The sequence below is a fragment of the Durotheca rogersii genome (assembly GCF_024521655.1).
Source record: "Durotheca rogersii strain YMJ 92031201 chromosome Unknown GGS23scaffold_10, whole genome shotgun sequence".
NCBI classification, from domain to species: Eukaryota; Fungi; Ascomycota; class Sordariomycetes; order Xylariales; family Xylariaceae; genus Durotheca; species Durotheca rogersii.
The window spans coordinates 1,071,005-1,099,000 of record NW_026251241.1 but is presented as its reverse complement, the minus strand read 5'-3'; the positions used below and the strand labels follow the sequence as shown (position 1 = coordinate 1,099,000).

The following is a 27,996-nucleotide window of genomic DNA, read 5'->3' as shown; positions in this document are numbered from 1 at the left end:
TCCCGCTCCCGGCCCATTCCCATATGATAGCATATATTATTACATTAGGTATCTCATGTTAGTACCTAAATATGCCCCGTCTATATCATAATATCCGAAAAGGCAAATCGGGCTTGCTCAGGTGTAAGATCCCCCCGATCATAGTCATCTAATAAGCGAGCTGGTTGTCCCTAGCGGGACGTGGCAGAATTGGTATGCTGGCAAGGGATATCACAGCGAGAACCTGATGCCTAAGCTCGAGTCTATCTCCTTGATCTTCGCCTCCGATTTCTTATACCCGGGGTGGGCCGCTAGCCTTTCGATATATGCGAACAGCCTGGGGAACAGCGTCTTGGGCCCGCCGCTTTCCCACGCGCCAAAGGACTCGAACTTGTCTTTGGCCGTGATGAGGCCGAAGCTGAGGAGCACATCTGCCGACGTAAGCTCCGGGCCGCACAAGTAGTCGCCCCCCGAAGTCTTCAGCTGCTGCTCCAGGAAGCTCAGCTGCGCCTTCACGTTCGGGAAGACGAGGCTGCTGAAGAGTTGCCTAGCCACCATCGACGTGATCGGGCGAAGGAAGAAGGGGATCGTGGGGCTGCTGAGCACTCCCAGCACCATGGCCATGATCAGCATCGGCATCAGCGACCCTTCGACGAAATGCAGATAGTATTGCCACCGTAGCCACTGCTCCGTCTCGCCCCCGACCTTGCCCTCCTGGCCGTCCTTCCAACGCCTGGGCATCATGGTCGTGTTCCCGCCGAAATGCTCGCTGAGGTATTGGGTGATGAACCCGCTCTCGGCGAGGACAATGGGCTCGGCAGACCCCACCGGCGTGACCGAGATGACGGGAGACTTGCCGAGCGGATGGATTTTCTTCAGTTCCGGCGGGGCGAACTTGTCGACTCGGCGGAAGGTTTCGAGCTCGTAGGGCACCTTGAGCTCCTCTAGGAGCCAGAGTATGTTTTGAGCACGGGACTGCTCCAACCTAATCGGGGCACGGTAAGTATGAGTACGGTCTAGATATGTCCCGCGATGGCAACGAAGAGGGCGTACCAGTAGAGCTTAACCTTGGGTTGATCGGCGGCAGCCATGGTTACTAAAGGGCCCGGACGGAGATTCGTGGAAATGAATAGCAAGAAACAGGGACTCGGATACGAAGCAGCAACTGAAGTTGAATAGGACGTGTGAACGATTCCCAATAGGTGGTGAGGGACCGGGTAGGTTATAAAGACATCAATTGCCGGCACGATGTCACGCCGTATCCGTCCCTTATAAACGACGTGCCTAGTCTTTACGGAAAGTGACGGTGCCACGGCATGGAGGAAAAGCCCTCATCAATACGGCGGGCTCCTTGATTGAAGCCCGATGGTCGACGTAATCGATATGCGGCTGTGAAGCACATTGTTGAACCTCGCCATAACATCGAGGATGCCGAGGCATAACATGCCACCCTTGTCCACAAGGTACAAAGCCTTTTATTGCGTCTCATATAGACTCGCCTCGTGTACCTACATGAAGCTTCACAAGAGGCCACTCACGTCTGCGAAGGGGATGGCCCACATTCCTAAGTGGCCGCAACATGGTCTTAGTTAGGTAGGTAGACCTGGTATCGGAGCAAAGTCGAGGTAGACGATGGGGGTGACCTCATGATCCTGTGAGCACCGATCGCGCTGCCACCCACAGGGTCCCACACGGGATTCGCACGCGCCGAAGCCGAAGCCCTTGGTATGGGTGACATGAAAGTACTAGTACCAAACATACCCGAAGCGCATTCCGCCACGCTGTGGCTTGACAACGTCGTCCGACGCAACCACCTGGGAATACAACCGAGCCACCAAGGTCTGGCAGAGCGCCGCATTGAAGCGTCCATCGAACCCAGACCAACCCGAGTTAACGACTCGAGAATCGCCTATCTAAGCACATCGCCATCTACTCCGTGGTGATTTCCCACCCCCGTCAAGATGGCCGGAGTACAGCACTACCGTACGCAACCCCAGACCCCCCGACGCAGCGCTTGGCGATGGCGATGCTTGTGCGAGCGAAGCAGAGACTAACGAACTGTCCGATAATGTTAGGCCTGGCTCTGGACCCGAGCCTCCAGAAAGCGAGGGGTACGTCTTCCCCCCCCCCCCCCCCTTCCCCCTCTCCCGACGGCGGCGACGGAGTGTACGTCGGAGTGTACAATGCCCGAAGCAGGAGGAGCTGGCCGGGAGGACGGGATTGCCGCTGACCTCTCCCGCCTCGCAGATGTGACCCTGGGACGCTACAAGTACTTCAAATTCAACCGACGGAGCGCCCACATAACCTTCACGTTGGTCTTCATCGTGCCGACTATCCTGGGCATCGTCGCGTACCAGACAGACGTGAGTACACCGACCTGATTCCCCGTCGTCTTCGTCTCGTGCAGCCTCCCCCCAAGCGCCCCTCGCCCGGGGCCCTCGCTGCGTATGCTCGCGAGGAATTATACTGACGCAGACCCGACTTGTCGCGACCTAGGGAAAATTCGACTTTCGAGCGAAGAGGCGGGGCGATAGCATTCTCGAGTACTAAGCTCATTGCGGGAATGCGTGGGAACCTGGCCGGTTGTACATAAAGGAGAAAGCATCCGACACTCGACGGCACAAACCCAGACGCTATATGGGCCAGCGGAGTCCTATATTACCAACGTGACACTGCCGCGTATTGGAGACGGAGGGTTCCGAGGGGTGGTGAGGGGTTATCCACCAAGGACGTAGGCATTTGTTTACCTTCCTCGACGGTCAGCAGCTTCTCGAGGCAAGGCTATTTCGGGCTCACGGAACAGAGAGAGCACCGGGGTTCGGAATCGGGAGGCCAGCCGGCAATGGCAACAAGCATGTGGTCAAGTCATCCTTGATTTACCAGTAGACGTCTATGTACTGCGGCTAGCCCGAAAATTCTACCCCCATAAAGACAGCCCCCGTAGCACCGGAAACATACATCGTAAATCGTGAAAAGCAGAATTCAACAATCTGATAAAAGGAAAGGCGGGCCAAGGGTATCTACATGCAATCTCTTCCCATGCTAATGCTGAACGCTGGTAAACAAAAGGAAGGAAGGAAAGCTCGTATCGTGATCTGCCCACGTCGAGTTAGCCATCCTCTCATACAGGAATAGCGTATTCGGGGACTGGGATGAGGGAACGCTGAGCGAAACTCACTTCGTCATTGGAACCAGACGCGCCGCTTTTTTTGATATTGTTTTTTTTTTAATTCCCCGTTAAGACAAAGGTGATATCCCTCTCCACTAGTACCGTTAAAACCTAGAGTTCAGTCGATGTCACCCCGACCGCCCTGGGGCTAGGATATTTTTCTTCTTTTTTTTTCCCTTCCTACCTCCTCTCCGTCTCCCGATAATATGCAACAATCCAACCGCCGCACCTTAGTATCGTCCTCGTGCTCTGCCCCGCCCCGAGGGTGGCACGTCCGGTAGTCTCTCTCCTCTCCGCCACTCGCCCATCGGTATGCCACTGCTTCGAGTCCCGAATCCGTCGTATGCCCTCCCGCTGTTCCTCCCCCTATTAAAACGCGGGTTCCCGTTCTCGTACTCCCTCCCGCCGCCGGCGCTGCCGGGCGCCCGTCCCAGGATGATTCGCGACTCGCCGACACCAGCCCCCCGTCCGGTCCTCGCGCTCGACGCCGGCGCCACGGACCCGTCCGGGAGCGCGGGCAGGATGGCACACGAGATGAAGTCTCCGGTGACGAACCGGGCCTCGCCGAGGGTCTTTTCGCCCTCGTTCTCGAGCTCCTTCTCGCCCTCGGGGTCGTCGGGGTCGAGGCCGGCACCGCCGTTGCCGATGACCACGCTACCCAGGTCCTTGACCATGTATTTCACCGGCCCGGCCCCCGCTCCCGTCCCCGGTTCCGGCCTGGCGCCAGGACCTGGCTGCTGGGCCGGGGCGCCGCCCCTCGTGTCTGGGAAGATGAGGCGGTAGACCAGGCGCGTGCCGATGGCCGGGTTGGGGAGGGCGGAGGTGTTTTCGGAGGCGAGGTGGTAGGTGAGCTCCGTCAGGTTGCAGTCGGGCCACGTGTGGAACGTTACGTGCGGCGGCAGCGTCGACGCGGTGAATTCGTCAGGTCTGGGAGGGCACAGGCGCGTGGTCAGTAGGCTACTCGACCGGCGAGGCCTCTGGGCCCGGATGGGCGAAGTAGCTAGGGGGGGTGCATGAACATACCTGTGAAAGGCTCCGGTTCGATAGAACAACCGGACGGTAAAAGGAGGTGTAGCGTAGCGATCCATAGTGACGTATTACTTTGCCCGCGTACCTAAACACCTTCGTCGTCGGGCCTGATGTAAGGGGGACGGGCCTTCAGATCATGTTCGTCTCGCGTGCGAAGTACGGATGGTATTAGTAGTGTACACGGGGAATGGGTAGGGAGGAATTGAAGAATCGAATGAGAAGGAGAAGAACAAAAAAGAAACAGAAATTTAAGCCGTGGAGTCGAGGCTCGAAGCAGTGATCGACGAGGCGGGCAAGTGGACGACCTACGTAGGTATACGTAGCCGCGGAGCAAGCTCGTTTGGAGCTTCGAGTGGCAGCGCGTACGTACTGTGTATGATGTACCTGGGCAGCCAATTTGCCTGGGGGCGGTACGGCGGAACGGGCACGTCGCGCAAGTACAACCTACCTACGTAGCAGGTGGGGATTGTAATCGAGAAGACGCGGGCGGTGACGGCTGGTGGGGCCGTGTCGTGGCCAGACTGCAATATTGGTGGTGGAAGGGCGCTGAAGATCTTACGTACCGAGGTATCCCTGGGCGGTCCCTCTATCGACTCTACCTGGCTGCTCCCGTCCACCTGGTACATTGCACATTGCACGGTACTTTGCATGGTACTTTGCATGCTCAGCGTATAGTAGGTTAGGTACCTCCTACCTCTCCCTGGCCGGACAGACCTCGCGTGCCTGGCGGTGTCCGTGATGTAACCTGGTAACGACCCTGGGCCCCCTTTTTACTTTTTTTGCCCCTTTCTATCCGCTCCGTCGGCTCGGCAAGTCGGCGTTACCTGTAGCGCCCAGCCACGCAGCCCTTCGCTGCGATAAGCGATAACGAACCTCTGGGTTCCGACCAACCGTTTGCCCGCTAAGCCTTGCCTACCAACACCTATTCCGTAAGGCTAGCCCGCGTCTACTGCTACAATACCATTGCTCTCTACTCCCACCACGCCAAGTTGCCAGCATCCAACCGACCAACCAAACCCTCCGAAACGGGAATAACAGATTGCAACCCTTTCCAACAGCAAGCCGAAGCACCCCCATACGCGAACCGAGAGAAGCAAAGAAAACTAGACCGCTGCCCGGCAAGATGGATTTCGCATCCCTCATGGCCAAGGAGCTCGCGAAGGCGAAGCCACCCGCGGCGACCTCCAAACCGACATCCTCCTCATCACCGTCCGCCGCCGAACCCTCCCCGTCGTCCGCGAACAAGAAATACATGCGGCGCTCCGAGGCCGAGGCGCAGCGCGAGGCCGCGTACCGCGCCGAGCAGGCGGCGCTCGAGGAGAAGCGGGCGGCGCGGGCGGCGGAGAAGCGCAAGCGCGAGGAGGAGGCGGCGGAGGAGGGGCGGGCGCGGGAGGAGAAGCGGCGGCGGCTGGAGGAGGAGACGCGGCGGCGGCGGGCCGAGCAGGCGGCGGAGGAGGAGCGGCGGCGGCGGAAGCGCCTCGGGCTGCCGGAGCGGCCGCCGTCGGGCGCGGCGGGCGAGGACGGCGCGGCTGCTGCCGCCGCCGCCGACGACGCCGACGCGCCCGACGACCTGCCCGACGCCGAGCTCGTCGCCGAGCTGCGCGCGCGCGGCGAGCCCGCCACGCTGTTCGGCGAGACGCACCGCGCGAGGCTGCGGCGGTACCGCCGGCTGACGGGCGCGGCGACGGCGACGGCGGCGGCGGCAGCAGCAGCCGGCCCCATCCCGACCACGCTGCGGCTCGTCGACGAGGCGGAGATGAAGGTGGACGCGGCGGCGATCCCGCAGGACCGCGCGGGGCGGCAGTACCTGTTCCGGCAGCTGGCGTCGTACTTCACGATGGTGCTGCGGGAGTGGGAGGGGGCGCTGGCGCGGGAGCAGGCGTCGGGGGCGGGGGCGGGGGAGCCGGCGAGCTTCGCGGCCAAGGCGGCGGTGAACGCGATGGTGTCGAGCCGGGCGAACATGGCGCCGCTGTTCCGGCGGTTCGAGAAGGGCGACCTCGAGGACGACATCCTCCGCCCCGTGGTGGAGATCGTGCAGGCGGCGCAGGAGCGCCGCTACGTCGACGCCAACGACGGCTACCTCCGCCTCAGCATCGGCAAGGCCGCCTGGCCCATCGGCGTCACCATGGTCGGCATCCACGAGCGCTCCGCCCGCGAGAAGCTGCACAACGGCGAGCGCGGCCACATCATGAGCGACGAGGTCACCCGCAAGTACCTCCAGAGCATCAAGCGCTGCCTCACCTTCGCCCAGGTCCGCTGGCCCCCCGAGGACATCCGCCAGATGATGGGCTGAATTCGCGCGAGATGGGAGAGAAAAAAGGTAGAAACGAAAATAATAGTGGCATACTTAGTTTTACCAATGGGAACAAGAAGAATAAGAAGGGGAAACCCCTCATTAACTATCTGGGTATTCATGAATCTCAACGTCGTCAACGGTGGGCGTGTGTATCGTGAACCGTACGTACAGTTGGGAACAGCCGCCTTCATGAAGCTCTCTGCGAGCATACTGATGCAATATCCGTGACGCCTCTATCCTAGCAACTCCGGGTTTCCTCGGGCATTCCGACGCACTGTATTACCGGCTACACATCCGGACCCTTTTTGCTTCCATCGGCCTGTGATCTCTCCACGCTTCCCTTGCCGGCTCGCGTTTTTAAAGTCCCGCATTAGGTTCGTAATGCTCCTCTTGATCGTAGCCAGGCTACGAGGACGCATCTGCCTACGACGTCATTGTCGTGTCTACAGAATTCTCGTTCCTCCTAGCTTCGTCCAGCCATATCTCGCCTACTCCGGGAAGAGGCCCCATTGACCCGTCAAGCCTCGAGCCAGCCGCCTTGGGAGGGACTTTGACCTCCAGGTTGGCTGCCGCAAGGCTCATTCGTCGGAGTCGCTCGATGGCCTCCTTCTCGTAGTTCTGGGCAGCTAGTAAGCCTTCTGTCTGCATCGCGACCCGAGCGTCGACAGAAACGGCAACAAGGAGCTGGATCGCAGTATCGTTAGTGACATACGGACGGTAGAAGGCACAATTTTAGCTTACTTTGTCGATGGTGTTGATCCGAGCGTTCAAAACACCGCTCTTGATCATAGAAATAAGCTCGTCTTGAAGGGACTCGCCGGGTTTGGCGAATGCGGTATTCAAGCTATCGAGAGTAACACATGAAAACGGTAGGAAGTATTGGATAATGCATTTGTTCCGAATCTGTGAGTAGAGGGGCGCGACATGTTTTTGAAGGTGAATGTCGAGAAGGTAATCGTTTCGGTAGGACTCTAGAATGTCTAAGCAGGACGAGTATCGGCCGTTCACGAACATGGAGACGGCCTTGCGGATGTGCGACTCCACCTCGAGGAAGTTTCTGAAGCTAGGGTTGTCCAAGACTCGGGATTGAAGCTCTACTCGGTCCATCGAGGCTAGTGCTAGCAGTCCGCCATAGGTGGCGATGTCGTTTGTGCTGGCAATGTCGTTGTGTTGCTGGCAGATAGACGGGTCTCCAACCTCGAGGAAGCATCGCGCAGCGTCGTAGTACTTAGCAGACCCCAGGTGCGCTAAACCGCAGACGACCTTCTGATAAGGCTGCTCGACGGTGTGCTCCTCACCAGCAAGATTCCCAGTCAGGGCCTTGCTGGCGTTCGCCAGAACCCCAGCCCAATCTCGTTTTTGCAGCATGATGCTAATAACGTGCTTGCCGACCTCCAGGATATGGGACTGCGTGCTCGCGTCGGGGCGCATCTTTATGTAGGTGTCGGCAGCCTGATTTAAGCTTCCGATAGATTCGAGATGTTCGCCGAGGTCGCGATGACCAATCTAAAGCACAGTCAGCATTGCTAGTGTCCGATTGCCGACGACTGCTTAGACCCGAGCCCGCACCCGAATGCTCTCTTTAACCAGGTTGTTCTTATAACCCTTGAGCTCGGCTTCGAGGCGTTGGGTCTCTGATTTATTTTCTTTTTCTGTCGCGGTTACCCACGCCTCATCCCATCTGGCTTCGGGCTCGTCAGGCGCGGCCATGCGGATGCATTCCCAAGCGTCGCGGTATCGCTGGACATCCTTGCCACGTCTTGCTTCGGCGATGGCGGCCTTCAGCGCATCGATACACAGCGGCACGGAACATTGGCCGATCAGGAGAAGTCGGTCGAAACGAGTACGGCCTGGTTCAGCAGGGTAAGCTACTACCGACACGAGGGCCGGGGAAACGAAGCGACGAACCCTTGTAGTTAGCTACGTACATCTCCAGGTCAAACTTGGGGGCATCTACGGCAGGAGTCAGCAGTGAGATAGGTAGGTACATCCCCACCCTCTAGGGGATCCGATCGAGGCGGCGACACACCTTTAACTATGACGCCTCCTTGGTTGTCCATGGCGGTAAAGTAGGCCAGGAGGTGCTGGTCTGCCATGATGACGGCACTGTGTGGATGTCTGCCGACGACGGAATGCTCCGGTTTGTGCGAGTGACTGGGATGCAAGCAAGTAAAGGCGATCGAAAGAGATTAGCATATGGCGACAAGTGGGTTGGTTGTTCTGACTTCTAGGAATGTTTGATGTCGAAGGTCAATCCAGAGGTCCAGGCACGTATCTGGAGGCAGGGGAGGGAGTGTCGGGTTTGGCGGGGTAGCTTAAGCCTCAGATTGGAGCTTCGAGGCTCGCCTCAGGTACCTGTATGTACCTACCCACCTAGGTACCTCCTAAGGCAGCGCCCCGTGGCCGGGTGCCAGATACCTGATTTGGGTACATTTTGGTACAGGTAATTTAGGCACGCTTAGGTACCCAATTTAGGTATCTATAGCCTAGGGTTTCAGTTAGCAGTGTTTACCTTACGGGCTAAAACAGGCAAGATCACGTTGTCTTATCGATAATATGATACGATGTTATCGCATTCTACAGAGGGGGAAATGAGTTGACATCCGGCATGACATCTGGGCACAGCTGCCAGATCATTACCTGAAGGATAGTAGGGCGTCGGGTATGATTTGCTGAGCTATCGATGGTGTGGTGGCATTTCTCGAGACGGCACAGCTGTATTGGATATCGATGTCGCAATATGTGAACCTAGAAGCTGTCACATAGATGCTATTCTCCAGGGAGTTTCCCCAAAGGCCAAGCTGCACGTGTTGCCGAAGGAGCCGCAATGATAAAATCATGTACCCAGTTAGGCTATTCGATGAGAATCTTCGTACCTACAAGGGGCGGCTGGCCTTGGCACGTGCCACTAATACACAACTGCAAACCGTTATGAAATGGTCTCTCTATCACCTACACTGGGGCAGAGTAGGAAAGGACCAATTGCTCGGCGGCCCAGCAGCTTAATCTACATATAGGGGTGCCGGTAGGTATGCTGTGGCGATGGTGGTGAAGATGGGTGACCGCGTACTATGTTGAAGATCGGATCTGTTGTTGGGGTACTGACGACTATCTTCTAGAGGTAAGAAATTTCCCCGAAACAGGCTCCCGTGAGGCCTCACAACTTTCACTTACACGGACGTCTATCATATGTATAGGTGCGCAGCACGGATAATCCATGTACCACTCACGCATAACGTCTCTATAAGTATGTACCTATATGCATACATAGGTACCTGTAGAGAACGCGGTTATACTCATGTTCCTACACTCTATACCTACATGGGCACATGTACATATGCATATACGGGCCTGTCGGTTTGTTATTTTGAAGACCGGATGAGAATCGTCGTCGTGAATACACCTACGAGATAGCTAGAGTATGGGAGCGGGAAACGCTGGCCATTCTACGTGAGAAACCCCATATCGACCAACTCTCTGCGGCGTTGAAAAAAGCGCCGTACTGAAATATCTCCCAAATTTGTACATAGATACCATGCCGCGAATAGTGCCGAGACCAAGGCACGAGCCTTGCGCTGCTGTGTGAGCTCCAATCATCGCGTACTCCGGTTCATAAGAGGCCTTGTCGGTGGAGAGGGCCAAGACAACGCTGTGCCGGTTTTCCGAGTCCTAGATACGACGATCCGAGAATGCGAAAGAACGGCGTTTCGCGCCAGCAAAGTAATCTGCAGAGGCCGAGGGCATACGTACATATACCTATACAGTATGCCGTGTCCAGGGCCAGGCACGTCACTGAGCTGAGAGCGTTGGCATCAAACTCATTACATACCGGTGTACATGGTTTCCAACACACTCGTCACTCATCACTCTTATCGCTAATATATCATACCAGTCTTTGACTGCACTTAGTCCTATCGAATTCTACTCACAACCCGCTGGGCAGGATACTGGCAGAGCACCTAACCTAAGGTAGGCCTATACATCTGTACGATGCTTATCCACTCCACTAGGGAATAAATGCCTTTTTAAGAGTCTAAGGCATGCCAAGACTAGCACAGACTCTCGGTGTACTACATAGGTAGCTACAGCACAGAAACCCCAAAAATGATGATAGCTAACGGCAGCACACTGTGTATCTCTGGCTGGTGAATGCGATTGCGATGTCATCGGCGTACTTGGGAGGCCTCCGTTGCCAAAGACCCATAGATGCTTACACATTCATATTACCTCGCGCCACAGTGGGCAACATCTTGGATATCACTGGCGAGGATCTCTCCAGAGGATATGCGCCCAGACAGACTTTAACCACGGACGTGCATACACACATACACACGTATATACCTGCCTATTACATGAGGGATAGCAAATAGCAAAAGACAGCGCGATCACCTTGTCCGTGATTTAGGTACTTTTACATATATATGGTGTGTGTGTGTCTACGTATTTTAGGCTGGAGACGGAGCACTTGCCTGGGTTGTACAAGAACGAGATGAATCTTAGTAGTTGTTACGAAGAGTTATCCGCATCTACACGTAGGGGGGCACGTATAGTAAACCCGGGTAACAAGAAAAGGAAGAAAAAAAAGGCACCCAGTCACCAGCGTTCGTGTATGGATTCATAAGTTCATACCGAACGAATCTGCGCCGAGATAGATTTGGATGTAGGCGCACATGTCGGAGATCTGTCATTCGACATCGAGCATGCCATGTATGTGTTTCCCCACGACCAATTCGAGTTTGGAGATGCGGTTGCGGCTCTGTAGGTAGGTCGGTTGCCACTATGTACACACTCGGCCAACCCGTATAGTATTACGTGGAGCACCACGTCCTAGAGGTCGACTCCGGACCACCGAATGCACCGGCGTGTTGACATTGCATTGCATCCAGCCATTAGTCAGACCCGTCGGCCAGCCCAGCCCGGAGGTGCCCAGACACGCATCCCACAGGTCTATTCTCCCCAGGTTCGGGGTTGGCGGCCTCCCGCCAACAAGCACCTACATATGTCTGTCCTTGCGCCGCTGGACATGCATAGGTACGCACGTAGGCGCCCTGGGGGCTAGTTTACGCAGGAGAGATGAGAGATATTTAGGAGTAAGGTAATGAGCAACTGTCTCGACTCGGGCCATTTCCAGAAACGGCCCGGGTTGATTGCCGCGGACCAAGTCCGGTAAACAGGGGGATGGAATCGGGTTGATGGCGTAGGCACAGAGAACGACTCCTTCTGGATACCTCCTACCTACCATAGCGGGAGGGGGGGGGTCTATCGGCAGTATGTCTACAATACTAACACGGTATAAAAGTAGTCTTTAAATGAGGTAATAATAATAAACGCTTTCTATAAGTATAAGATACTTATAGTAAAAGTTATAGTACAGATTTTATTATAATCTAATATAAATATTATGAGGTAATTACTATAATAAGATAGGTTTTTATTACCTTTTCGATATTATATTAATTTGAATATACTTTCTAGCTAGATATAATATATAATAATTATTTTAGCCTTAAAAGAGGTTACTAGATTAAGATAGCGTTCGTATTATACCTATGCCGCATCCTAAGTTTAATTCGTTTTAGCGTTATAATAAAAATACTTTTAGTTATAGTAATCCTTTTTAGGGATAGTAACAGTACTAGACATACTATCGATAGACCCCCTGTATGGTACCTAGGTAGGCAGCATAACCTCTGTCACTACAAGGATGAGGTTAGGTAGGTTAGGTACTTACGAGGCATGTATCGGAACCAGCAGGCTCGGACTCAATCCCGCCCACTGCCTGTATAAGGTTAGCTACCTGCCATATAGTAACCAGCCGGATAGCCTTCTTCACGGGACGGGACATATCAACGTCCGCGAAGATGGCCGGGATCCGTGGTCCTATGCCCAACCTACACAAACATCCGACACGCGTTTATCACAGGCACATCCTATGCTGCATACTTCTGGGGAGCACTATGAGTAAGTAGATAGGTAAAGCCATACCACAGGTAGTTGTTCAATCGGATGAGTTAGGTACCTACCTGCCTACCTGCCCCCTACAGGCGTGTTCGGTACGTTAGGTAGATACACCTAGCTAGGTACATGCGGAACCCATCGTGGATAGGAGGTACCTAGATACCTGGTACTCCAAGCTCGTACCTGCCTATCGATGGTACACAGGTGCCGGTAGAGCCAGAGGAGCAAGTGCCCCGCTCTTTTCTCCCTAGGGCTCAGGCTCAGTGGTACCACAGGCAAAAGATGTGGACAGGAGCCCAGCTTAGGTTAGATAGGTACCTAGGTACCTAGCCGCAGGTACCGCCAGAAGTTAGCCCCTCCATACCCGATAGGGAGGGGCGATGTATGGGGATACCTATAGCTACGCACGCCACGCTGAAACCGCAAGTACCGCAACGAGTGTGAACATACCTGTCTCCTCTATATGAGGGTACCTACTTTGAACCCTGAGTGCGGGTGATTGAGCGTACCTCTGTGTACTACGCAGTAGTGGTGTAGGTACCTGGTAGTTGAGTTACGCATCCATTTTGGCTGCAACTTCCAGGGCCTGTAGGCTCCCTCACCTCCCAGCGACATCCCGTCTCCCGCCTTTCCTGTCTATTTCCCACTCGCCCGCCCGCTCAATTACCACCTGCTTTCTCCTCCCACGGCCTTCCCTCCCCACACTCGAGCCACCATGTCTTTTCCTTGAACGTGTGTTCCGCCGTCCCCCCTTCGAGAAAACCCCCTTTGAGATGCCTCTATGCCTCTCAGAGCTAGACGAGTAGCCTCAGACTTCTTCGCATAGCGTGCATCCGTATCGATTATACTATCCACCTCCTCGAGCATCAGGCCGGGGCTCCCTCTGTCGGCGAGGCCAGTCGTGCGTCAGCCATCCGGCTGTAACTAGCCTCAACCAGCATCGGGCCTACTAGTTTGATATCCAACCGCGGACAGATACGTTTAGGTACCTACACAATCGGGTCCCCCCCGGCTCTTAGCTAAGTTTTTTTAAAAAAAAAAAAATCATTTCGATCCTGGATCCCGTTTTTTTATCTGGGTATTCGTCCAGTCGGGTCTCCATCTGTCGCGTTCACCACTCCTAGACGCTGATGTTGATACTGCATACCTGACCAACCTACCTATTTTTGTTACTGCCGCCACCTGGCCAGGGAGAAAAAGAAGCATCTGACCACCCGGACACCATCCGGGCAGCGAGAAAATACAATCCTCATCTGGTAGGCGTCCTCGAATACATTACTCTCCTTTGTCCCTGTATAGCCTTGCCATACCTCTTCTCCTCCCGCGCCCCATGCTGAAGGGTAGGCAGGAGACGGAGAAGAAGGGATCCAACCTATCCATATACACATACACACGATATATTCATACATTACACCTACACGTAATTTATTTGCCTACTACTTACCTGCAGCGCAGGGTGGCAGGCGTCCTCCAGGTCACGGTCTCTGCCCATCTACCTACTGTTGATCTCCTATGCTAGTCGGCTTAGGTGTCAGTCCAGCACCGCTGCCGGGCTGCTTTTCTACTACCCGAATCTTACCTCACCTCGCCCTGGGCGCTTTCTTATTATTTCCCTCCCACATAACCGCCCAGTAATACACCAGTAGCAGCCAGTCTTCCCCAGTTCTTGGTGCACGGATGATAACCTCATACCTGATTACTTTTCCCTCCCCTCTCCGTCTCCGACTTGTTTAAATCTGTTCCTATTCCGTCCTATTCTGCTGCCGGCCAACGCTGAGTCCATTTCGTTAGTCACCGTCCACGCTCGCTTGCCAACGCCCAATTGGATCGGATCCCTTCGGCGATAACTAACTTGCCACTGTACATATAGAGCTGATAATCTCTCTGCGCATCCTGGCGTTTGCCGACTCGGGTGGCTAGACGAAACGCAGCAAGATTTCCTCAAAATGCGCTGGGAAGGAAAGTCCAATCTTCTGAATAAGTGAAGAAATTGAGAAAGGAGACGGCAGCGGACTGTTCTTCGCGGAGGCAGCCAGCGTCGGCGCCCGCACCCGATCAGAGATGACACCGCTTTCTCGCTCTTCACAACCTCCTACGAATCGCGCGGCATCGGTTAAAGCCGAGGCCGCGGATGATAAAACGTCAGACAACGAGGGCTCCGTCTTGCAGACTTTAGGGACCGAGTCTCTAGCTGGGGATACGCCAGCGTCCGCCCCCCAAGGCAATCCCGCCGAGAGCTCCAGCGAAACTCCGTCCATTCCTCTCCAGAAGCGCCGGAGGGTCACACGCGCCTGCGAGTACGTGTTTCTTTTGAGGGGGGGGGGGGAACCGCCCCCTTTCGATTGCCCCTTCTAGCACGGCCCTCCGAGGTTCTCTGTGGGTCGCTTTCGAGCGGTCCGCCTGGGACGGTGCCTTGGTATCATATCACCGAGTAACATCTAGTGCCAAGATGCTGACGTTTTGGTTGGCAGTGAGTGTCGTAGGAAGAAGATCAAGTGCGACGGCAAGCAACCATGCACCCACTGTCAGGTGTATAGCTATGGTAACTCTGACTTCTCCTTTGTTAACATGGCAACCAAAGTCGCTGATGGCCTCTCGCTAGAATGCACCTACGACAAACCGTCCAATAGGCGTAGGAACCCAGCCCCGCAGTATATAGAGGCTCTGGAAAACAAACTATCGAGAGCGGAGGCATTGCTACGCAAATTCATGCCAGATGTCGACCTCAACGACCCAAGTCTGGACCCCGCGGTCCAGCAGGAGTTTCGCATGCGAGAGCAGGCCAGGCTTCGAGCTGCGGCGGCTAAGGGGAAGCAGTCGTCCAGCTCGTCATCACTAGACGCTCAATTGCACTCTATGATCGAAACTGTCGGTCAGCTCGACCTCGACGAAAAAGGCGACTATGATTTTCATGGAAATTCATCCGGCTCGGTCTTCTTCAAGAGAATGAAAGAGCATTTCCGCAGTCTTTTGGGCAGGGACTACCAGATTCCGTTTCTGCCTCGCCCGCCTAGGCCAGTTGGCATGACTGCCTTTGACTCTCCTCGGGCTTCAAGCTCGCGGGCGCCGCAAAGCAACGCTGGACACGCGTATGATTTACCCCCGAAGGAAAGGGCACTTGCCCTTTGCTCCGAGTCTCTTCATAATGCGACCTGTCTGCTACGGATTGTTCACATACCTTCTTTCTATAAGATGTTGGATGGCATATATGACAAGCCGGCGGACGCGTTTAAGAAGGACAAGAGGAGCTTAGCGCTGGCATTCTCTGTTATGGCACTCGGCTGCATGTATAACATGCCCGAGGATGACAAAACCGAGACGCCGCCGTACAAGACCGCAATCGATGAAGCGTAATTTGACGAGCCCTTCTGACGGAACTCGAGGATCGATTCGACTAATATTCTTACAGGGCCAAGTATTACAGCGCGGCCAGAGCGCTACTACAGGACATAACCGAGTGTCGAGACCTCACGTCGCTCCAGGCATTGCTCTTCATGATACTCTTTATCCAGTCGGTATCGAATTTGAGCACCTGTTACGGGTTCGTGGGAATCGCCCTTCGATCGGCGTTAAGGATGGGCTTACATCGACACCTACCTCACATTAAACTGAACCCAATAGAATCTGAGACGAGACGGAGAGTGTTCTACATATGCCGGCAGATGGACACGTATGTATCCGCGCTGCTCGGGTTCCCGTTGCTCCTCAATGACGAGGATATCGACCAACCCTTACCGACTCCCGTGGACGACCAGTTCATCACCAAAGATGAATTGCTCACGCCGATCCCCGGGACTCCGTCTTTCTTTGAGGCCTTCAACGCGCACGTGAAGCTGATGGACATCCTGGGCAAGGTTGTGAAGCACATATATCCGGTCAAGGGCATTGAACAGAGCGAGACCGAAGGCCTTGGGGAACCGTACGCGTCATATATGATCAGCTACGGGAAAATCAAGGAGCTAGAAAGGGAACTCCAGCAATGGAACGAGGAGTTGCCTGTTGCCTGGCGGCCGGATTCCGAAGGGCCCATCGAAGTCGTCCGGTAAGATAGCATGCTCTTTTAAGAAGCCGGCGAAGCCGAACTCTACTAAGTGGTTTTCCAGGGTTCGTAACCTCCTGCGATTCGCGTACGCCCACGTGCAGATGGTGCTATACAGGCCGTTTCTCCATTACGTTTCTCCGCGTATTTCCGCCGGCAAAGACGTGAACGAGCGCGCTTACGCCTGCGGGGCAGCCGGTATCAGCGTGGCGCGCAATATTGTCCACATCGGCACGGAGATGCGGAAACAGGTGTCTCTTGTCGGGCCATATTGGTTTACCCTCTTCACCGAATTCTCCGCCATCATATCCCTCGTCTTCTTCGTCCTAGAGAACCAAGACAAGCCAGGTTCTATGGAAATACTTGCTGATGCAGTCGCGGGGAAAGAGGTGATAGACGGACTGGCGAGGAAGAGCATGGTTGCAGATCGCATATCGGGCGCTTTGGATGTACGTGAACTCCCTGGCGACGGTGCCGATAGTATATATGCCTGACTTATCGCTAGGTGCTATTCGACCGATTGCCGGAAAACCTCAAGGAGGTGAAGGCCCGAGCTACACCGTCCCGAAAACGCCCTGCCTCGGGGTCGGGGGATAGCAACACGTCGTTGCCGCTTCGGCCGGCATATTCTGCAGACACGGCGCTTTCGCAGCCTGAGGAAGGCTCGTCACAAAAAGTCTCCTCGAAAAGGGCGGGGAAAGCGCCAGCCGACTCGGTAGAGCGAGACATCTCGATCGACGGCTCCCCCCTACCACAACCCGAGCTAGGCGGCTCGTTCACCTCCAGTTTTCACTTTTCGCCTCTAGACCTGTCGATACCATCACCAGATTCCGTGGCTGCTGGAGGTTTGCACGAGACGAGCCACATGGACCTACAACACGAGACAGCCAGTACGGGTGACCCGATTCACCAACTCGACGCCGTCATGTTTCCCTCAGACGATCCTTTGGCATACCCAAACCTCCCCCTGGTTGATTTCGGGAGTCATCAACCAGGCATCGCCGACGCTAGCCCAGGAAGCATCTCACACCACGACCCTTCTCAATTCTATATGCCTAACTTCTACGATGGGATCGAGGGACAACTCATGGGCCCTTTGCCGCCGTACTTCATGCAATCCCAGGTCCAACCAGGCTTCAACTTCCCAGCTCAGATGTACTCAGACCCTATGCTGCAGCAGATGCACCCGGCAGATCACCGGCAAGTGCAAGGGCATTCCCGGTCTCAGTCAGGTCAGTCACAAGCACTGCGACGACGACCCCAACAATTGAGCGATATGGAGGAATTGCTAGCTAATTCGCCCTGGCACGGATCGTTCGCCCAGCCTGGTATGGACTAAGTTTATGAATAGAGGGGAATACCTCATGCATGACGGCAACACTAGCATTTGCGCAAATCCGGAATTGTAAGACGACCGAGATCGATCACTAGGAGAGGCGTCTGGGGTAGTCCTTTTTTTTGTTCGCGCGCCTAAAAAGTTAACGGAAAGTCGAGGTGGAATATACAAGGCCTTTTCACAACTAGAGACGGCGAGGTGGCTTTCATAATGTAAATGTTGGCTGAGGTGAGATGTTGCGAGAGAGACAGGCAAGGGAGTGCGGGCGGGGGGTGGGTGGAGAGCATTGGAGGATAACGATAACGCGAGCTGCAGGATACGTGGCGGGGGGGAGGGGACAACGGCCTGCTGCATACGGGTGGCTAGGAAGGGTAGAATATGAGTAGACGCGCGAATCCAGCCTGTAAAGTAGGTGTAGCTTGCTGGCCGGCAGACAGGGCGGGTGAATGGTACGGCGACGACGACGTGCAGGCAGACTTGATACCCAAGCTGCTTGGGTATGCAGGTACAACGCTGAGCGGTGGATGGAACCGCGCCACGTGAGACCCTCTCGCTCGACGGTCGACCAGCTACGGCCAGCCACGCCATCAAGTGCCCTGGTCGAATCAGCGGTGCCGGGTCTGGGCCGGGCTGATAGGCGGACGCCAGGGTGTTGGCGCATATTCCGCTGGCGAACTAACAGGCTTCCCCCACCCCGTTAATATCTGTCTGTGTTCTGCGTTGCTGCCAGGCAGGTTCTTATACCAAACACCCCATCAGTATGGAGGCCATCGACATCGAGCATAACTTGGTTGTCGTGGACGAGTTCGACGCCCTGTACGTGCCGCCGCCATCATGTCTATAAATCACTCCGTCAACCTTCCCTACCTCCTCAACCTCTTCCCTCCCTACCAGATGGACTCTTCGTCACAGCGTCGCAGGCTGAGAGACCTTCCTACGATCTTGGTCCTCGCCATGGGTGCGGTCTTGTCGAGTCTCCCGCTAACTCAGGTCTGCCGCAGTTTCGTCGACGTCAATGTGGCGGACCCGGCCAAGGACGAACCCCCGAGGAAGTATCCCGGTGAGTTAGGACATGCCTTTCTTCGTCCCCTTTCCGCCGCCTCCCTCCCGAGCTGTAGGTCCGGGTTCGCCGTGAAGAAGAGGAAGAAGGCTTGAGGGGGCTCGATTGTGAAGTCGAGTCGGCGTGAGGACACATGGCGTATATGTGTTCGGTCGCGTGCGTCGAAGCGAAGAGGATTCGGGGCGCTGACGGCCGGCGTTGTGTCTTCACCGACTTTTTAACTCGGCGTTTTAACTCGGCGCGAAATGCCTCAACCTGGGATAGAGTTCTAACCGGTTTTACCAGCAAAATTGCACGCGAGGAAAGTAGCGGAAGCGCTCGGGGTTGAAAATGGCATCATATACTTACCAGGCCAGCTGGAGTCGACGTGGGAGGACTCCGATCTGGGACCGCCATTCCGGCAGCGCCGATAGTACGTCTGGACAAACCCGACCGCCTCTATGCTTCAAGGTCAAAACATGTCCCCTCGGTGTCAGCTAACATGGGCCTCCAGTTTCTTCTACTTGAGCGGGATCAGCTTCCCGGGCTGTAGCATCACATACGACATCGCCGCTGACAAGCTGACGCTGTGGGTCCCCTACACGCCTCCCGCCACCGTTCTCTGGTTCGGCACGACGCCGACGCCGGAGGACTGCCTGGCCCTGTCGGACGTGCACGACGCCAAGTATGCGTCGGAGCTGCCAGCTTACCTCAACGCGCGGCTACCGACCGCCGGGACGCTGTACGCGCTGCGGCCGGCCCAGCTGCCCAAGTTTGAGGGGTTCGATCAGATGCGACCGCTGCTCAAGGTAGACACAGCATCGCTGCAACCGGCGATGGACGACGCGCGGGTGATCAAGACGGAGCACGAGGTGGCCATGATCCGACGGGCGTGCGAGGTGACGGCGGCGGCGCACCGCAAGGTAGCGACGCTCGCGTACGGCATGAAGAACGAGTGCGAGATCGAGGCTGCGTTCGTGGCAGCGTGCACGGCGCAGAACGCGCACGTGCAGTCGTACCCCGTCATTGCTGGCGCCGGCGCCAACGCGTCGACGCTGCACTACGAAGCGAATAGCGCGCCTCTCGCAGGCAAGTATCTCGCCGTTATCGACGGCGGCGCCGAGTGGTCGTGCTACGCGAGCGACGTGACGCGGACGCTGCCGCTCGGCTCCCGGTCTCGCTTCTCGGCCGAGGCGCGTGCCATCTACGACCTCGTGCACCGCATGCAGGACGAGTGCATCAAGCTCGTGCGGCCCGGGGTGCTGTTCCGTGACCTCCAGCTTCATGCCACCATGGTCGCCGTCGAAGGCCTGCTCAAGCTCGGCGTGCTGCGCGGCGGCACCGCCGAGGAGATATTCCGCAACGGCACCGGCGCCGCGTTCTTCCCACACGGCCTCGGCCATCACGTCGGGCTCGACGTTCACGAGTGAGTGACCGGCCTATCCCCCCCCAACTCCCTCTCGGGTGTAGCACTCGCCGGACTAACGATGCATAGCGTCCTTAGCAAAGACCTCCTCCGGCCCGCCGGCGAAGGCATGTGGGGGAAACGGAGGCCCATCGGGCCCCAATCGGTGCGGGCTATGATCAAGCAGGCCGACAGTGACGCGGCCGCAGCTGCAGCAGCTACTTCTTCTCCCTCGTCACCCCGCCCAGGACCGGCGTCATCGCGCGCCCCGTCCCCTCCGTCCCGCTCATCCGCCTCCTCTCCGGCTCCGCCCCCGCTCCCGCGGCGCGCCTCCGCATCATCGGTATCCTCGTCGCCGACGCGACGTCCGGCGCTCAACGGGAAGCCCTCATTCTCGACCATGCACGGCGTCGTCGGTGGCATCCTCTCCCACCACAGCAACCATAACCCCAACCCCAGTTCGAGCCACATCCCCAACAACAGCAACAACAACGGCAGCAGCATCAACGGCAACGGCCACGCCGCCTCGCCCTCGCCCTCGGCACCGCCTCTACCTTCTAGGAAGCTCCAGGAGAAGCTCCTGCGGTCGGCACGGACGTACCGCAACGTGAGCGCGGCGATCACGCCGAGCAACGCGGCCGGCTCGGCCAACGGCAGCAGCGCGGGCACGGGCAAGAAGTTCCCGCCGCGGGCGCGGCTCGAGCCAGGGATGGCGGTGACGGTGGAGCCGGGCATCTACTTCTGCCGGCAGTACATCGAGGCGTACTTCCTCGGGCGCGAGGAGCACGCGCGGTACATCGACGCGGCGGCGCTCGAGCGCTTCTGGGCCGTCGGCGGGGCCCGCGTCGAGGACGTGGTGCTGGTCACGGCGGACGGCGCCGAGGTGCTGACCGCCGCTGCCCCCAAGGGCGACGCCCTGCTGAAGCTCATGGGGTTCGGATGACTAGCCGACCGCTGGTTCGACTGGCGGATCTTTGGAAGGAGAAGGGGGACGAGGGGGAGGTGAAAGGGGAGAGGGACGAGGGGTGGTGAAAGGGAAGGGGGACGAGGAGAAGGGGAAGGGGAAGAGGAAGAGTGGAGGAGGGAGAGTATATATGCAGCAAGTTTGTCCTGAAGGGGGAGAGAGTGCAAGAGAAAAGGAGAGGAGGATAGGAGGGCGAGAGGGGGAGGGGGAGGTATCGTCATCGCGTACGATGGGATCATGCTTTGAAGCATGCAACGTGCATATACACCACCGCACAACACACACACACACACACACACACACACATCTGGGTCATCACGGCGTTGGTATGGAAAGGCAAGGACAGGGGTCAAGGAAGGGCAAAGGGAGGAGGATTCTGTCACAAGAGAACGAATGAATCTTATTTAGGACACTGGCCCCTGATCACACACACACACACACATACACATACACGCATATATATAGACGAGTTGCAGTTTGGAAAACAGGTTAGTTCTATAGGTACAAATCGACACGCATGGATGCGAGCAAGCAGGGTATTTACAGACGGGAAGGATCGCAAGACGCAGTATTACCATTACCACCGCCTTCCCACCTGTCCCGAGCTCCGCCGAGCGTTTCTCACACTTCGCATACCTCCCCCGCTGGCCGAGGAGGGAGGAGGGAGAAGGGATGCTTGGTTTTTTCTTCTTTTTTTTCTTCTCCGCTCGAACGAGTCACTCAACTACCACACAAACGCCGTTTCTATGCACCCCAAGAACCGGGGGAAAAGGGGAGAGGGGGCCGAGAGAGCGCGCAACACGAGTAAGTAAAGCCGAGGCGGCAATGCCCGCATACACAGAATCGCGAGTCAAGCAGGGACGACAAGAAAAAGGCCAAAAAAAAAGAGAGAGAACACGCAAAAGGGAATAAAAAGACCGCCCCGACAAAAATACAATGTTAATGCGCTAAGAGTAGTCATGCAACATTCATTTCACATCCGAGTCTTTTTTTCGCCGCCACTCCCTCCTCGCCCCTTTTTTAATACAGACAAAAAAGTTCCCGCCAGCCCGCCGCCCGGCGGCCCCCGAAGAGATAGCCTCGGCCGCTGGCTCGCCCTTCCCGCTTATAGATACTTCTTGGGCGTAGTTTTCCTGCGCTCGTAGATGATGTAACCGGCCACGATGAGCACCTGGCTTCCGATGATGATGAAGATGAGCTTCCCGTGCTTCGGTGCGCTCTGCACCGCCACGTGTTCCAGCATGGTGCCGTGGTTCGTGCCGATGAAGCTCTTGACCGCGTGCTCCGAATCCTTCACCTTCACGTGGATGTCGTTCCGCACTTCCCTCATGTCCCGCTGCAGCTTGGTAATCTCGTTCTGCAGCGAGTCCAGCCTGTCGAGCTTCGACAGCAGCTGCTTCATCTCGTGTATGGCTTTGGAAACCTCTTCGTGCCGCTTCTCGCCGATGTTGCCTAGGCTCGAAACCTGGCGGAAGATGGTCGAGAGGTGGTGGTTGGTGCTCTGGAGACGGTTGTGCAAGTCCTCGAACTGCGCCTTGGAGCTCGTGATCGTGTCGGCGAGTGCGTCGGGGATGGTGTCGTCAAAAGCATCGTCTGTATCTCGGCTATTTTGGTAGTTTTGACCGTTCTGGTTGTTTTGGTTATTTTGATTGTTCGATTTGCGGCCGTAGCTTGTCTGCGCCTGCGCCTGCTTCTGGTTTGGCTGGCCCTGCTGAGGAGGCGCATCATGCTTAGCCTCGAGGTTTTCGGTCATGGTCACCATCTTAAAAATCTCGAAGGAGTCCGGGTTGTCTGCCGCGGCGGCCGTGATGCCAAAGTAGTATCCTGGAGGAATGGCAATCTTGTCGCTTTCGAAACACAGCTGGCCACCCACTTCCACCCTGAACGCCTGGGGCGTCTGCGTCAGCTTGATCTGCGAGGGCCGACCCAGGTTGCGGTAGGCGTAATTGCAGTGCCCAAAAGCCAGACTGTCGACATTTTGATGTGTCTTGAAATCGATATTGGCGTCGTTCAAGAAGCCCCGGATCATGCCTCCCGAGCCACCGTGTTGGTCGATGACGAGGGCTAGGCCGTCAAATCTGCTGACCGTGTAAATACTGGCTGAGCCGATCTCCTGGTTCCCCCGTCGCGCAAGCCAGATATTGAGGTTGCCACCACCCCTCTCGGGACCGTTCACCCTAAAGTCGACGTCGGCCACCCATGTCGCGTACTTGTTCGGTTGGTCGGCCCATATCGCGCCTCGAGTATTGCCAGGTGCCGGGGGAGTGAGGATGACCTTGTTCGACAAGACTTCAGGGACGTTCGGTATGCCCTGTATGGAGAAACCTGGTACGGTTGCCTGGCCTCGATCATTTATCCTATCGACAAGTTCAATTAGTCCCCCAGCTACCCCACAGGCGTAGCCGTGTCTCCCGAGCAGGCCTACCTTCCGGAGTATCCAAAGCTCAGCTCGTTAACGAGAAACTGTGCCTGAGCCTCGACCAATTTTGTCGCGGTAGCCAGCCCAAAGGCAAGGGTTGACGGCTGCAGGAAACGCATGCTTGGACCCAGAGGTTCAGATCAATTTCCGAGGTCGATATTCTCAGCACAATATAGCAGGACAAACGAATGCAGAATGCCGAATTTTCGGTGGTGGCAGACGGGTGCGCGAGATCGAAAGAGAGGGTCCCGAGAAACGGGTTGTGACGATACTAGTGTAAGCCCGTGAGAGGACACTTTGCACCAAGCTATCCCAGTCTTGGGACGAAAGCTTGAGGAGTGTGGGGGGGAGCTTCTAAGAACGGATCGAGTCCCAAAAGAAGAAACGAAAGGCGAACAAGATAGGGGGGGGAAAAAAAGAAGGGGTCAATCCGCCTCAAGTTATGCGCAGAAACCAACCAGCATCGGCCAGGCTGGCTATGAAGGAGAATTCAGAAGGGGGGAGGGGGAAAAGGGGGGAATGGATTCAAAAGGAGGTTCCAAAGGGGAGGATTCTGAAGATTCTGAAGAGAGATGGCTCGGCTTGCGAGTGGACAGAATGCGCATTTCGATGGCTGGATGGCACTTGCCGTGTGGTGATGGAAAGGTGTCCACGTAGGTAGTTTCCCCAGAGGCGTGGGCAGGTACCTGGCTGTACCTCACGAAGGCTCCCGGGATTGGTAACTACCTCCTCTAGTACCTGGGTACCTATAGCCTATAGGTACCTAACCTAGATATCTCAAACCCAAGGTGCCCTACCTTAGGCACCTTACCTTAGGTACCTAGGTACCTATGTAGGGCTAGGTAGGTACCTAAGGTAGTACGCCTCGGGAGGAAGGATTGATGTTCAGAGTTCCCGCTAACATTGGGAAAGAGCCCGTAGAAGGCAAGGCACTACCTCCTCTCTACCCCCGGGTACCTTAGGTACGGGACGCTAGGGGGAGGTACCTACCAAGGTACCTAAGATCATAGAGGTAGGCGGGTTTAGCACATCCGCCACACACCAAAATATGCAGAATAGATGCCGTCGCAGTAGGCATACATGTACTTACTGGGTACCCAGTACTAACAGATCTGATCCCTGCGGCACGTCCCTCGCGACCTACGTAGGTACGTGTGGTCGAATCATCGATCGACCAATGAAACCCGCAAGGCCGCCGAACAGCCACATGAGGCAAGCAGGGGTAGTACCGTGAGGCACGTACCTGGTGGTGGAGGGCTCGATTTGGCGGATGTCGCACATTGGCAAAGAGCGATACATGTATATACATCGGCCGGTAGGTACCTACATACCGACCCCTGTGGGGCTGTCCATCCTAGCCTCAATTGACTTCAATTCTTCAGCCAGCTCCGCTGCAGCCAGCTATCAACTACCCACCTACCTTAGGTAACCCTCTCTCTCTCTCACACAACTTTCACTCTTTATATGCCAGCAGATTGGTTCGCGAACACTTCAGCCACCTCGACGCCCACCCCTCCGACGGCCCCAGACTCGGCCATGACGCCCGGGACAAATGACTGAATTATACCCGACCATTGCGCAGTGCGCAATAGTTGCGACTGCCTTCAAGATCCTCCTCTTCCCAGCCTAGTAAGTGCTGTTGCACTCCCCGCGCCTCTCTGCTCCGTGGCATGATGCCTGACAGCCAAACCTGTCGAAAAGCAAATCCACCGACTTCGAGGTGCATCGGAATTGGCTGGCCCTCACCCATAGCTTGTCGCTGTGGGAGTGGTATTACGAGAAGACATCCGAATGGACCCTCGACTACCCCCCCTTCTTCGCCTACTTCGAATGGATTCTGTCCCAGGTGGCGAAGCTGGTCGATCCGGCCATGCTCCGGGTCCGCAACCTGGGCTACGATAGCTGGCAGACCATATATTTCCAGAGATTCACCGTCATCGTGACCGAGGTGATGCTTATATACGCTCTGCAACTGTAAGTGCAGATCCGTCCCCGTCCCGTCGTCCGACGTGTGGCACTGATACACCAACTCGCGTAGGTTTGTCGAGTCTTCACATGGCGCGGCCAAGCGCGCAGCTCAGGTCGCCTCCATTTCGGTTCTCCTCTCCCCGGGCCTGCTCATCATCGACCACATCCATTTCCAGTACAACGGAGCTATGTACGGCATCCTGGTCTTATCCCTGGTCCTAGCGCGCCAGAAGTCGAGCCTCCTCGCGAGCGGCTTCGTCTTTGCAGCGCTCCTATGCATGAAGCATATCTATCTCTACCTTGCGCCGGCGTACTTCGTCTTCCTCTTGAGGACCTACTGTCTCTCGCCCAAGTCCGTCTTCCGCATCCAATTTCTCAACTGCGTTAAACTGGCATCCGGCATCCTCGGCATCTTCGGCTTAGCATTCGGTCCATTCGCCCTGAGGAACCAAATCCCCCAGATCCTCAGCAGGCTCTTCCCCTTCTCTCGCGGGCTCTGCCATGCGTACTGGGCGCCGAATGTCTGGGCCATGTATTCTTTTGTGGACCGGGCGTTGATATTTGGTAGGTTACTCGTCTTACGGCAAGTTAGCCTAATCGTGCAGAGTAGCTGACCGGAATTAGTTGGGCCGCGACTAGGGCTGCCGGTCCGGATGGAGGCTGTCAACAGCGTCACGAGAGGTCTAGTGGGAGACACGGCGTTTGCGGTGCTGCCGGAGGTCACTCCCAGGATATGCTTCGCGCTCACCCTCCTCTTTCAAGTCATACCGCTTGTCAAATTATTCCTGTACCCTAACTGGGACGCCTTCATAGGGGCAGTGACGCTCTGCGGGTATGCGTCGTTCCTCTTCGGATGGCATGTCCACGAGAAAGCTATCCTGTTGGTCATCATCCCCTTTAGCCTAATCGCTCTCAAAGACCGAAGGCATCTAAGCGCATTCCGCCCCTTAGCAGTGTCCGGCCACGTCTCGCTCTTCCCTCTCCTCTTCACCTCTGCAGAATTCCCGATCAAGACGGTCTACACTATCTTCTGGCTGGTACTGTTCCTGATGGCGTTTGATCGCATCGCTCTCCCCTCCACCCGTCCGAGGTTCTTCCTCTTCGACCGGTTCACCATCCTATACATCACTGTCAGCATACCCCTGATAGCCTACTGCTCGCTACTACACCACGTAATCTTCGGCAAGAGCCTCGAGTTCCTCCCTCTGATGTTCATGAGCTCGTATTCGGCCATAGGGGTAGTTGGTAGCTGGGTAGGATTTATGGTGGTGTACTTTGCGTCGTAGATTGGTCGAGTGGCATATTGGGGGGGGCATCCCCAAGTTCTCATAGTCGCTAAGCTGTAGAGACAATCCTGCAGCCGAGTAAATTGACTTCGTGGTAATTACGGCCATTCTCTTGGCGAATGTAGATGTTCCCTAACAAAGGCTGGGTGGTGGTGTTCTCGGACGTGCTTTCATGCAAGGCCAGTTACCTGTTTTTTTATTATCCCACCTGGGGGTGTGCATGTGGGCTGCTTGGAGGTAGTGACCAAGAAAGTCCCCCCTGACAGGCTTGTTCGGGTCCGGCCTCGCCAGTCGCAGCCTGTCAGTCTCAGCAAACCCGCCCGGCGATCCAAACAGAGAGCTATATTAATTATTTCACCAAAGCGACGCGGCAGAGAGCACAGAGCCGTGTAGAAAAGGGAGGGGGTGCCCCGTCGGACACTCTCCGCACTGGTTGCATCTCCGCGGGGTGCTCTACGCACCCTATACGAAGCGGGTGGCTAAGAAGGTATGGCACTGATATATGGCTGCACTCAAGGTGAAGGGTGCCAGAGAGAGACGTGATTTGGCACGATGGTGAATCAGGAGACGGGCTTCAATTTGAGATAGCTACCGGCCTGGTCCGACCAGCGGCTGGGTTGGGAGCGGACGGGCGAGGCGGCGGTCGGGGTCGAGGGAACTTGCCGTCTGCGGACCTAGGTTTGGGTCCAGGAATCCGGGACGGGCTTACACGGGGTGCGGCCGGCGGCGGCGCGGCCAAAGACCAGCAGATGCGGGCTCGTTCGACTCGGCTGAAAGCAGCGATCCCAACGAGTATAAGAATGTGGATGTGAGCTGTGGTTGCGAGGATGACGGGTGGAAGAGAGTGAGGATGGGGTAGGTAGGAGTGGTTGTCCAAGGTGGACACGATTTTGAGGCCCATCCCAAATAAGCGAAGGGGGCCCACGCTGATTAGACCAGTCAGAGGGCAGGATTAGGTGGCTTCACCCCTGTCATCCCGGGGTCTGGCTCTTCTTGCTTCCCGCCTGCCGTACCTTAAAGGTACCTAGAGCTACGTGCGGTAGGGGTGTACGTGCGAGCCGCCGGTGGGTGTACCTGGACGTGTACAGCGGGATGCGCGGGTCTGGATG

General features: G+C 56.2%; 9 protein-coding genes across 9 annotated transcripts; 5 read left to right on the top strand and 4 right to left on the bottom strand.

Moving 5' to 3' along the window:
• Positions 1-116: 116 nt before the first annotated feature.
• On the bottom strand, positions 117-1,317 carry GGS23DRAFT_60730 (putative glutathione S-transferase). The gene is made up of 2 exons (XM_051520030.1): positions 1,033-1,317; positions 117-964 (listed from the first exon to the last, which is right to left on the bottom strand). The coding sequence occupies exons 1-2, from the start codon at positions 1,068-1,070 to the stop codon at positions 211-213; spliced, it is 792 nt and encodes a 263-aa protein (XP_051371961.1). The 5' UTR covers positions 1,071-1,317; the 3' UTR covers positions 117-210.
• A 623-nt stretch (positions 1,318-1,940) lies between these two features.
• On the top strand, positions 1,941-2,529 carry GGS23DRAFT_597015 (NADH:ubiquinone oxidoreductase 6.6kD subunit; the record flags this gene model as incomplete). The annotated part of the gene is made up of 4 exons (XM_051518556.1): positions 1,941-1,962; positions 2,055-2,090; positions 2,227-2,342; positions 2,476-2,529. The coding sequence occupies 4 exons, from the start codon at positions 1,941-1,943 to the stop codon at positions 2,527-2,529; spliced, it is 228 nt and encodes a 75-aa protein (XP_051371960.1).
• An 849-nt stretch (positions 2,530-3,378) lies between these two features.
• On the bottom strand, positions 3,379-4,236 carry GGS23DRAFT_597014 (Sin3 associated polypeptide p18-domain-containing protein; the record flags this gene model as incomplete). Its single annotated transcript, XM_051518555.1, has 2 exons — positions 3,379-4,075; positions 4,172-4,236. 2 exons carry the CDS (start codon positions 4,234-4,236, stop codon positions 3,379-3,381), a joined length of 762 nt encoding a protein of 253 aa, XP_051371959.1.
• A 1,771-nt stretch (positions 4,237-6,007) lies between these two features.
• Positions 6,008-6,551, top strand: GGS23DRAFT_568925 (mRNA splicing factor). Its single transcript, XM_051516426.1, has one exon. It carries the CDS (start codon positions 6,015-6,017, stop codon positions 6,468-6,470), a length of 456 nt encoding a protein of 151 aa, XP_051371958.1. The 5' UTR covers positions 6,008-6,014; the 3' UTR covers positions 6,471-6,551.
• Positions 6,552-6,896: 345 nt separating this feature from the next.
• GGS23DRAFT_605277 (26S proteasome subunit RPN7-domain-containing protein) lies at positions 6,897-8,569 on the bottom strand (the record flags this gene model as incomplete). The annotated part of the gene is made up of 5 exons (XM_051519727.1): positions 6,897-7,157; positions 7,215-7,979; positions 8,043-8,323; positions 8,382-8,426; positions 8,503-8,569. 5 exons carry the CDS (start codon positions 8,567-8,569, stop codon positions 6,897-6,899), a joined length of 1,419 nt encoding a protein of 472 aa, XP_051371957.1.
• A 5,208-nt stretch (positions 8,570-13,777) lies between these two features.
• GGS23DRAFT_568907 (fungal-specific transcription factor domain-containing protein) lies at positions 13,778-18,520 on the top strand. Its single transcript, XM_051516425.1, has 6 exons — positions 13,778-14,728; positions 14,903-14,973; positions 15,034-15,781; positions 15,841-16,473; positions 16,535-16,919; positions 16,976-18,520. The coding sequence occupies exons 1-6, from the start codon at positions 14,493-14,495 to the stop codon at positions 17,807-17,809; spliced, it is 2,907 nt and encodes a 968-aa protein (XP_051371956.1). The 5' UTR covers positions 13,778-14,492; the 3' UTR covers positions 17,810-18,520.
• GGS23DRAFT_568901 (metallopeptidase family M24-domain-containing protein) lies at positions 18,521-21,727 on the top strand. Its single transcript, XM_051516424.1, has 4 exons — positions 18,521-18,866; positions 19,152-19,278; positions 19,360-20,271; positions 20,341-21,727. Exons 1-4 carry the CDS (start codon positions 18,641-18,643, stop codon positions 21,191-21,193), a joined length of 2,118 nt encoding a protein of 705 aa, XP_051371955.1. The 5' UTR covers positions 18,521-18,640; the 3' UTR covers positions 21,194-21,727.
• A 443-nt stretch (positions 21,728-22,170) lies between these two features.
• Positions 22,171-23,913, bottom strand: GGS23DRAFT_60422 (concanavalin A-like lectin/glucanase). The gene is made up of 2 exons (XM_051519579.1): positions 23,640-23,913; positions 22,171-23,571 (listed from the first exon to the last, which is right to left on the bottom strand). The coding sequence occupies exons 1-2, from the start codon at positions 23,750-23,752 to the stop codon at positions 22,320-22,322; spliced, it is 1,365 nt and encodes a 454-aa protein (XP_051371954.1). The 5' UTR covers positions 23,753-23,913; the 3' UTR covers positions 22,171-22,319.
• Positions 23,914-25,093: 1,180 nt separating this feature from the next.
• Positions 25,094-27,174, top strand: GGS23DRAFT_60319 (glycosyltransferase family 57 protein). The gene is made up of 4 exons (XM_051519442.1): positions 25,094-25,262; positions 25,335-25,607; positions 25,672-26,165; positions 26,226-27,174. The coding sequence occupies exons 1-4, from the start codon at positions 25,186-25,188 to the stop codon at positions 26,885-26,887; spliced, it is 1,506 nt and encodes a 501-aa protein (XP_051371953.1). The 5' UTR covers positions 25,094-25,185; the 3' UTR covers positions 26,888-27,174.
• Positions 27,175-27,996: the final 822 nt, after the last annotated feature.